The 11,281-nt window shown below is 43.5% G+C and overlaps 2 protein-coding genes across 2 annotated transcripts in view; one reads left to right on the plus strand and one right to left on the minus strand.

Moving 5' to 3' along the window:
• The window catches only part of LOC133411732 (semaphorin-6B-like), a 49,940-nt gene extending 41,198 nt beyond the window's left edge, over positions 1-8,742 (plus strand). Inside the window, exon 16 of the mRNA XM_061694395.1 lies at positions 1,485-8,742. Within this exon, the coding sequence (XP_061550379.1) occupies positions 1,485-2,470 (986 nt within the window). The 3' untranslated portion in view covers positions 2,471-8,742. The remainder of the gene's footprint in view (positions 1-1,484) is intronic.
• A 1,312-nt stretch (positions 8,743-10,054) lies between these two features.
• Positions 10,055-10,646, minus strand: gpr35b (G-protein coupled receptor 35 b). The gene is given in 2 exon segments (XM_061694396.1): positions 10,055-10,432; positions 10,434-10,646. Coding segments are annotated over 2 exon segments (591 nt in total).
• Positions 10,647-11,281: the final 635 nt, after the last annotated feature.

The raw sequence follows: 11,281 nt of genomic DNA on the forward strand, positions 1-11,281 counted from the left end.
CAGTCAATCACAGGGCACATAGATGAACAACCATTCATGCCCCTATGATTGGGAACTGAACCCACGTGTCAACTCCAGCTTCCTTCCACATTCCATAAACATGCATGTATGGTTAATTGAAGACTCGAAATTGTCCCTAGGTCATTGACTGGCGACAAGCTATGGTTTACCACGCCTCTCGCCAAAGTCAGCAGGGATAAGCCCCAGCTAACCTGAGATCCTACTGAGAACAAGCGGTCGATCTACGTTCCTACCCTCACCTATGGTCACGAGCTGTGGGTTGTGACCAAAAGAACAAGATCCCGGATACAAGCGGCCGAAATGAGTTCCTCCGCAGGGTGTCCGGGATCTCCCTTAGAGATAGGGTGAGAAGCTTGGTCATCCGGGAGGATCTCAGAGTAGAGCCGCTGCTCCTCCACATCGAGAGGAGCCAGATGAGGTGGCTGGGGCATCTGATTCGGATGCCTCTCGGACGCCTCCCTGGTGAGGTGTTCCGGGCACGTCCAACCGGGAGGAGAGGGACACGCTGGAGAGACTACATCCTTTGGCTGGCCTAGGAACGCCTCGGGATACCCCGGAAGAGCTGGATGAAGTGGCTGGGGAGAGGGAAGTCTGGGCGTCCCTGCTAAAGCTACTGCCCCCGTGCCCCGACCTCGGTTAAGCGGTAGAAAATGGATGGATGGACTTAAGCCTGTAACTCAATTTACTCATAGCCCTGTCTTTTTTTCTTTTCTTTTTTTTTGGTATATCAGTTTTTCCCATAGAAATGAACTGAAATGCCATTAATTTGTTCGAGCCCCTGAAATTTTTTCATTTTTTAAATACAGACAGAAACGTAAAAAAAAAGAAACATTAAAAGAGAATGTCAAGAAAACTGGTGTAATAAAGTGTAATTACTGTACATACTGTAGTATTTGTGTGTTGATGCGTGTCTTTAAGGGGCGTGGCCTCGTGAGTAACATCAAGAGCTGGAGTTTGGTTGGCAGGTAAATTCAGTGTGGGCGTGTGGGCGCTCCTTGCGAGTGTTCCTATTTTAGTTCTGGTAGGTTCTTTCCTCTCTTTAATTTGTTCTAGTAGTTTAATTTAGTTTTCTAGTGGTGTCGTAGTTTTAGTTTTTTTTAGTTCTAGTGTCCTAATTTTGCATTTGAATGTTTGTCCCGTTCAATAATGGCTGAAAGAGCTTTAGTGATTGTGGCTCTCCTTGCCTACATGTGAGACCATTAAAGTCACTTTTTTTTTCATTTAATTGAAGTGGAGCCTACCTTGTTTTTGTCTTGCAACACAAAGTAAATAAATCAACCAAGCAATGGTTCGTGACTTAAAACACTGATAAGCTGCGGCACTTGAAAGTCGAGAGTCAATACACTTTTTGTGACATTTTTGTTCGGTGGATTTTTTTGTATGTAAAATATATCCCATGGCGCTATAAAGGTTGGGAAACCAGCTTTATACATCTCATCCTAACAAAGTTTCTTCCTCTTTAGGTATCCTGCAGCAGAGTCTGCTCATCGAACCAGAGAGTCTCGTCTCCCTCAATCTCCTCGTGGCTTCCGCCGTGTCGGCGTTCACCATCGGGGCGGCGCTCTCAGGCCTCGCCGTGTGCTGGATCATGGCCCACAAGCCCAGCAACCGCCGCCATGGCAACACCACTCAGTCATCTATCCAGCGGCGTGAAAGAGGCTTATTAAGTGACGCCGGCGGAATGGGCGGCTCTGTGCTCAGCGTGACGCGGCAGGGAGGCGGGGAGCGCACCTGCACTCAGGGCGGGGAGACCCTATTCGTGATGCCCAATGGGTGGGTCAAATCCGGAGAGCTTGACCCCAGTTTCCTCCCCACACCGGAGCACACACCACAGCAGAAACGCAGAGGACTGCGTCTGTCTGACTCCAACTCCGGAGGATGGGACACCAGCCAGACCTACTTGGGGGGCGGCTCCGTGGGTCTGGGCTCCCCCTGTCGAATACCTCCCTCAGTTTATCTGACCACCAGACTGTTCCAGCAGGGGGGCGGCAGTCGGCACGGCGGCGAGGGCCGGGGGAGCGACACCCCCCGACAGCACTACGTCTGCTTGAGCAGGCAGGAGAAAGGAGGAAAGGGGACGCCCAAAGCCCCCCAAAGAAAGTCCGCGGGGGAATACGTGTACCCCATGACGCCTCAGGACTCACCTGAGCGTCGGAGGGTGGTCTCTGCGCCCAGCGCGCCCGCGGAGTGCAGCGAGCCTCTGCCCTTGCGCTGGCCGGCCCCAGAAGGCTACATCCTCAGCAGCCACGCCATGGTGCCCGTCCCCTTGCCCCCTCCCTCAATGGCTGTCCCCAGCGGTCAGACATACATGTCCCAACAGCACACCCCTGTGCTCACCAGGGCCCTGCTGAGGGGGGCTTTGGAGCGGGGAGAACTGGGGGAGCTGATGGACCTCAGCCATTTGATGAGTAAGAAGAACTGCAATGACAGGACTCAGGCTGGCCAGTGACTGCTGAGGAAATAAAGGGCCTACATGGGCACCTATCCATGTCTTTACCCTGATCCACACCCCTCCCCCTCTCGTCTGTGGACCTTTTTTGTTCATTGTCATTCAAGCCCTCTGTCTCAGGCAACCCCCTCTCTCCACCCTCCAGTATACCCCAATGACGAGGATCTCGTTACGACTGGCTGCTGCGCCTGCCAATCTTTTGCTGGCTCGCACTAATTGGTCAGATGGACAGAGGTTGTTGCTGTGTCTGCATTGCAGAGCTGCCTCGCCTGCCAAACTCTCTTACAAGGCTGCAGGCAGAGGGCACAAGAAGAAAGAAAGGAAGGAAGGAAGGCACTTAGAGGCTGCCGTGCATGCAGCAAACTAGCAAATACTGGGATGCTCTTTGCCTCACAGAAAAACTAAATGGATAAAAGTCTTGGGGCACACATCATTGTTCAATCAGTCGAGATTAGTTCTTCCCTGAAGCTTAATTCTTCATTTGGCCAAGACATTTTGGACTGTATTTCCAACTTTGTGGGAACAGTTTAGGGAAGAGCTGTGCCCCAGTGCACAAATAGGTGGTGGGACATGCATTTGGTACCCGGAACTTCAGTTGGGAACTTAATCCACCTCTTAATATCACACTATCACATCACAATTATAGGAACCATCAATACAATACAAAAACGCGATATAACAGCATGCAACTGTACCACGTACACCATCTGGAGCAGTTCACAATCAATATTCATCTAAAACATGACAAAACATTTAAACAAAACGTTAAAATAAAACCTCATGTTCACGAGTGATGCTGATTATTAAATATATTAATGTGTGCAGATGTGTTTTGCTAGTCGAAGTTGGCTGTAACAAGTTTTTACGCCGTCCAACCAATCAGAGGACGGAAAAATAATGACATTATTGTGGGCCAACCAGCTGGCCCTGTGAGGATAGTTTTGAAATATTATGACCGTATTTTCACGGCCATAAGGCACACCATATTAAAAGGCCCAGTCTCAGTTACGGGGTCTATTTCTGTCTTTAACACATACATAAGGCGCACCGTATGGTTGGGCGCAGGCATGGTAAAACATACGCTAGCTTAAAGCATACGGTAGCATGCATGCACACTAAAACAATGTTTTTTAAAAGGCAGCGGGAGCAAAACTGAGTTCGGTTGTATTTTATTGAAGTATTTAACAATGTACTCACGTTATTTTTTGATCAATCCTCCTCCACAAATCCATCAAAGTCCTCATCTTCTGTATCCGAAATGAACAGCTGGGCAAGTTCTCCATCAAACATGCCGGGTTCCCTCTCGTCATTGTCCGAGTCAGTCTCGTTGCCGGGGGGCTGTTCAGCAATGATGCTTCTCACAGCTGTTCTTTGATCATTAATCCATTGCTCGAGTTGGTCTTCCAACTCAGGCCACCTCGCCTTGTTTCCACGGAAACTCAGCTTCGTCTTCTTGACTTGGCGAAGCTCGTTTTCCTGCTTCCTCCATTTGCGAACCATGGATTCGTTGATCTTGAATTCTCTCGCGGCTGCTCGATTCCCATGTTCCCCCGCGTAACTGATAGCTTTCAGTTTAAACTGTGCTTCGTAAGCGTGTCTCTTCTTTTCTGGGGTCCAAACCGATGTTGTTTTGCACAATGCACATACTATATACCTACTGGGGGCGTACCCTTCGCCCTTTAACATCTGCATGCTGTCCTCAGTCACGTCCGCCTATCCTCTTTATAAGCAGCCTGTCGGGAGGAAATGCACCCAGTCAGTCAAGCGGAGCGCTCATTAAAGTCACACAATAACATTTACCGATTTTGGAACTCGGTGCACACATAAGGCGCGCCGCATTATAAGGCGTACCGTCCATTTTGGAGACAATGTAAGACTTTTGAGTGCGCATTATGGTCGTGAAAATACGCTAGTTTAAGAAACAGTCCCATTGAAAATAAAGTTAAAATTACATGGGCTGGCTCTACTGATTCTAAAGGCCCTGGGCAGATTAGACTGACATGACAATACATAGGCTACGTTCACACTACAGGGCATGATGCCCAATTCGGATGTTTTGTTTAATCCAATCTTATTATATAGTTGTTCACTTTACAAAAACAAATGCAACGGCTGCTGTGGACGGAATGACTTTGTGAAACAGGACGTTAAATTGTGCATGCACACAAACACGAGGCACCGTGTTTACGGAAGTAAATATGACCCCTCGTGGAGGTCTAGTCATGACGCATTTGTGCCAAGGATTTTGTGCAACCAGAGCCAATATTTTTTTAATATGTATTTTTTCTAAAGCATCTTCTTTTTGCCACTGTTTACCTTTGTCTGCCATTCCTTTTGTGGCGTAGCTTTTTTTTTTTTAACAATTGTCGCTTTTTGATGACGTATAGGTCGGATGAATGTGACCTGCACGTCCACAGCACACTTGCATCAGAGAAATATCCGATTTATATCTACATATGAAAGAGGCCTGAGTCGGATATGAAATATGAAATCGGAATTGAACTGTTTAAAATCTTCTACATGTCACATTGGGACCAAGAAAATCAGAAGTGACCTGCAGTGTGAACATACCTGAAATCTGATTGGACAAAACAAAATCTAACATCCACAAACACACACCAAGAGTAACGCTACAAAATGAAGAGAATAGACTGTTGGGAATAAATTAACACAGTTTCATGGAACGAATCTTAGAATTTAGGTCATAAATGTAGGTCGGTGTCCACCACTGGCACAAATCAAGGTATGCCACAGACACACTCCAAAGTCTTAGCTAAGCAAGTATAGCTGCAAAGGCAGACAAACTATATTTTCTTTCATTTTCACTTCCTGTAATAATAGCGGGTTGTCCCAATTCTTTTGTCCATGTTATGTTCCAGTAATAATGATGGGCCTTTGACTAAATTAACTTCACTATAGGTAAAATCAGCAATCAATGAATTGATTATGTGTCACTTTTTCAGGGGAAAATCTTTCTGGGTGTTTTGAAACTCCTGTATGGATGTCAGTGTTGTATTGAGCAGAATTCACGGATATAGCTCAACTTCAGGTTTTTGTTCAGTTACTATCGATTATTACGCCCATATGTAATCGGTAACATGGTGTCACTTTTTGACGTCTGATGGTGACTCATCAGACGTCAAAAACTGAAATTGTCGCTGACCATAAACAGGAAGGCAAAGGAGAACCTGCATCTGCTTCCTCTTTCACCGCACTTATACATTTAAGTCGTGACTGTGGTTATTTAGTGCTCAGTGTATACAGGCGGCACGGCATGTGTGTTAAATGCCTCCAATAGTCTAGCCTGTCTCATAGCGATGCAGAATCATAATTCGTTGGAGAGAGGGAAGCAGAACTGAAATGTCAGCACTATCCCTGCCAGCCGCATGCTCTGTGTAATGATGTTGTCGCCATATTAGTCGCCCATTGCTCTTTTCATCCCATCCGATCCATGTACTCCTTAATGACCAATAATTCCACAAGGATGTCTAGAAAGGTTTGCACCAAAACACTGGACTCAGCAGGAAGCAAGACGGGGACAAACGTGTAACCGACGTAACTGGGACATACACATATTCATTCATGCCACATTATTGAACACAGTCCAGGTTTAATGGGTAAGAATTTCCCTGGAAAGCCCACAAGGGTGATGCAGAACAAAGTGACAGTTACAGAGGCAGTGAAGGAAACCCCAATGCCAAAAGGGGGTAATGGAAATGTCCCCAGCAGGAATCTGGGGCCATAAATTCTATACCATCAATATGTCAAGTCTCATGAAAGAGTCAGCATTTATATCAGTACAGCATGGAGATTGATGCTGTCCAAAAAGATGAAGATGAGATACGCAAAATCTGTCTTAAGAATGCTTTGATAAAGCGGATTTACTTTGGGTGATCTTAATGTGTGCACCAGTACTATGGTTTATATGTACCTGTACATACTAAGGTTAAGTTAGAACTTGAACGCAAACAATAAAATCATGACATTATTACTATGAATGTAAAATAAAAATACTGACCTGTCTGTTTGTTAAGTACACCAAAGCTGCAATTCAGTCATAATAAATCCTCCTAGAGTCTACAATTTTCATTTTGAATTGAATCAGAGAGGTTTAGATTAATTTCACCGGTTCTTTCAGAGGCTGTCGACGAAGTACACAGCACAAAAATAAATCAAGGGAACATGCAATCATCTTGGTATCACTCCACGTCTGTCACAATTCTGGAATATGGAGCTTGTCCAGTTGGGAAGAAATTGTGATTGTGAATCAATTTCATCTGCTGGAGTGCAAATTGATAACAGGTGCAAGGAGAGACTGAGGAATGGTTTTACCGGTGGTGGCCACAAACCATTTCCTTTTTGTTCTTGTTGAGCCTTTTTTTCCCCAAACGTTGTAGCATGAGGCACTATCTGCAGCCCACAGAAGTTGCTCAAGCTCCACATGACTATCCATCTGGCCAGGAGGTTTTCTGTGTCAAGAGCATGGAGGAGATAGTTGAAAGTTAACAGTAGAAGTGGAGGAGACCATACAAACTAACCTGATTAAGTGTCAGTCGCACTTTTGACTGTCCCACCGGTTCCCTACGCCTGAGTTCAGTCGAGCACTTGTAGGACGTAATGTACCGTATCATTACATCCACGACTCTTAACAGACTGTCCAGGATCTTAGAATTAACCTGGTAGGGAACTCCCAGGGGAAATCATCTGTCATCTTATCAGGAACATGCCCAGACATAAACACTAGTGAACCACATTTTGAGTTGTCTGGAGGAAATTTACAAAAGTGGGATGAGCTGCTGATTAAATCTTTCCATTTTTGCTTTCGGGTAGGATTCTCGATCCAGTCTTCAATTGGTTCATGATCTGGATTTATGTCATATTGTTTTCATCAAATTACGTGATATAATCATTCAATAAGAGCTGGGTTGTGTGATTTAAGAGTTCCCTTTATTTATTATTATTATTTGTCTTTAGTTCTGATTCATGAACTGCAAACCTCATGACAGGATGATTATTAGTTAGCTATTATTAAACTGCAGTAACAGATTGAAATTGTCAACAATCTCATTTCACCAGTGTCTTTTCATCCCATGTGTGCCAAACTTTTCTTAGGCATGTTTTACTGATGCCTGTTTACAGAAGCAAAAAAAAAAAAAAAAAACTTGTGTTAAGGTGCCATGATGACCATTTTAGACAGCAGTGCTCCCACTGCTGACTAAAATCGTACTTATTGCAGTATGCTACATGTGAGATATATGCCTTTGACCTTACCTGCTGAATGTTTTTCTGTTACATGTGGGCCTGTACTGTTGATGTGCATTTGCAATGATGCAAGCAATGGTATTTAAAGGTCATACAATAACTATATTGTACTGTAAATATGTATACAGATACATTGTCAATGAGCTTTATGATTATACACATGCTATGAAAATGACACAAACTGTGGGTGCAGAATGTAACGATGTAAATGGACTAAAATGATGTGAGGGATTATGTATGGCATGTCATTCTTTGTGTCATATTTGTCATCACGTTTTTTAGTCGAGTGGTCGTCTGTTTGCCAATCAACTGCCATAGTGAAGGATCTTGAATATATTTGTTAGCATCCCGAGGGAGACAATATTTGTATTGGAATTATGCTGTGCAGTAATAGATAAGAGCACAATGACTTTCCTTCTTTTTTTTGTTTTCTTTTTTTTGCAATTCCAGAACTGTAACATTTGTGAATATTGTAAATAATCCCCCTGCTGTACACTGTTTGATTTGGGAGCAGAGGGTTCTTTCCCAAAAACAGCAAGGAATTTAAGTGTGAGGGTTTTATTTTTATTATTATTTTTTTCCTTCTGTGCCAATGCTGTGAATAAGATGTATGTAAAGTATTTACGTGACTTTGGCTGAACGCTGACTTCAGCTCTTTCCTGTTGTTAGAGTAGAGATGCGGGCCTGATCTCAGCCAGAACTGAGCCATTTGCCTGCCTCCTGAGTTTTTGCAGTTGTTAAAATACTTCTGTGATAATAACCATCAATCTTTGGAGTACTGCTATTAAATGTAAATATATAATTTACTGCTATAATGTTGCTTTTACATTTAAGTATATCCTCCAGTGCCAATCCACGGATTCACATTCACACACTGAGCATTCTGTTTGTACATCTTGATGTTTTAAAACGAATATTATGATAGCGATAGTTGTGAGAATCATTTTATCTTATCTAAATGACAAAAACAGACACCAGTTAAGAGGCAGCAGTTTTTGGTGGTTCTGCGGTTACTTTTTACATCACAAGAGGGGGCTAGATGCTGTCTGAGCGCATTAGGCCTTAATGCAAGAATGTTAGACGTGATCTCCCTTGGGGGCCGATGTATTGACTGCACATTGTAAAGAGAAGAGAGGAAAAGCTTTTGTGATATGATGCAGTTATGGTCATATACTGTTTAACAACAGGCTCAAGAGAGAGTGAGTAAAATAGAACATTTAATCATGGAAACATTGAGTTAGGTTTCGAAGTAAAATGGCTACAATTGCCAAATGGAAAATACCATATTTTTTTTGTGAAACCTAATACATTAAAGCTGAAAGTCTGCACTTTAACCATACAGAGTTCATCAAATCCATTGTGGTGGTGTATGAAGGCCATAAACTCTTACTACTAATACTTCTGGTCCTAATTATAGGCAACACACCCACCAAACTAATGAAACTGTACATTGCAACCTGATGACCTCTGCAAAGTTGACTGACATTATATAACATTTTACCCACTCTGTCATTCACGCATTTACGAAGTGTGTCAGAATAGTTCCTGGACTGGCATTACAAAAGATATGTAGGCGTCCCTCGCTATATCGCGTTTTTTGCAGGTTCAGTGCATCTTAGATTTTCCTTTGTACTTATATCACGGCTATTCGCTGTATTTGCAGGATTGTATTTTTCCACATGGATTGTTACTGATGACTTACGTAGCAATAAATTGGAGCCAGGAGGAAAGAGTGCTTTAGAGCCAGAGAATGTCCTAAGTTTTGGATCATTTCACACTTAATAAAACAACCTAAAGTGCAATGCACTTACTGCAGAGTCCAATTGGCTTAAGGTACTCAACTGCACGTCTCGAGTCCAACTGGCTTAAGTTACTCAACTGCACGTCTCTAGTAAAGAAAACAATGTCAACTAATTGAATTAAGCCTTCCACCATTAGTTAGAACATATTGTAATCCATAACAGGTGGTTTGGATAGAGCAAACAGCTGCTGGTGCTCAATCATTCACTTTATTGAACAAACAGTAAAGAAAAATACAGTAAACACAAGCATATCTTCCCGACCTGTCGACGGCCTCAACTGACGCAGTCACTCGCCACACAAAGTGGCTAAAGCTAAAACAAGAAAATGGACAGCCCTTTGTACAAACTCATTTACTGACTTCCACGTCACTCAACAAGCCAGGCCCGCCTTTTAAAATCAGGTACACGTTGAACGACTCACAGTTACTGTATAACAACATAGGGCAACATTTTAAAATGTCCAATAGTAAGCATCACGGTATAAAACTCCTTTGCAGCGGTGATGACTCGCCGTCTGTCTTTAACACAATACTGATAATCTGAATTGAACAAAAACTAGGATCAATAAAGGAGTGAGGAAGCCAAGAAATACCAGAATGAAGACAAAATTGAAAGCAAAAGGTTGATCTTCACATCTTTCAAAGCACGTCCACAGTTTGTTAGGATAATTCTCCTTCTGGAAGACAGCGGCGATCGTCACCAAAGATCCCCAAATGAGTAAACACACAGCAAAGGCCATCTCCTTCTTCCTTCTCCATGACCTCATCCACAATGGAAACCTAACAGTGCAGTAGCGGTGGACACTGATGGCCGTAGTGGTCAAGATGCTAGCATGCATATTGATGTAATGAATGTAAATAAGGAAGGTGAACAACAGAGTCTTGTCCAGGCAGAAAAAAAGAATGGTAAATCCGAAAGGGAATGCAGATGATGAGGGCAGAGTCAGCTATAACCGGGTTTAACATGTAGACGTGGGTGTCTGTCCAGGAGGCCTGTCGCATGAACGCACGCAGGACCGCGGTATTGACAAGAAACCCCAGGACAAACACAGGGCTGTAAACCGAGCCCAGAAGCATGTCCACTTTACAGCTAGCATTGGCTTTGCTGCACATGCTTGTCTGTAAAACGGTTCAATCAATGGTGGTTCTGTGGTTGGGCAGTGTTCCCCTAACACTGTGCTTCCCACCACCCCCTTACGTTTTGTTAAAGCCAGCCCCAAAAATAAAAAATATACCACCCAAAATATTCAGGAGTCATTGTTGTTACTGTTGGCATTTTTATAGCAATGTACAGTAACGCTTCTATAACAAGTTATTGAGCATCGCTAACTTGCATGAACATGACACATATTTGTTTACAAAATCTCATTTTATTAATGTGCAGCAATCTTTTTTTTTATTTTACCTTTTACCCACCGCAAAAGCCTACTTTGTTATTGAGCGACAGAGCGCCGTGTAGTGTCCGAAAGCTGTTATAAATGAGCTCATGATATAGTCCACTCTATAGTGCAAAACTACATGGGGAGTTGGGAGTAGTGAGTGAGTAAACGATTTCGGACACAGCGTTAGACATTCAATATAACAGTACTCACAGTCACATATTCTCATATATTTTTTATCCTCTGCGAGGAGCTGAGACGTCTATACTGTACAGATGTCCATGTACAGTATATGCGTCTGTGTGTCTTATAATGCCCCCAGGTGGCCAAGGCAGGCAGCAGCACAATGGCCATTCAATTGATGCAAAG

The sequence above is a fragment of the Phycodurus eques genome, chromosome 13 (assembly GCF_024500275.1).
Source record: "Phycodurus eques isolate BA_2022a chromosome 13, UOR_Pequ_1.1, whole genome shotgun sequence".
NCBI classification, from domain to species: Eukaryota; Metazoa; Chordata; class Actinopteri; order Syngnathiformes; family Syngnathidae; genus Phycodurus; species Phycodurus eques.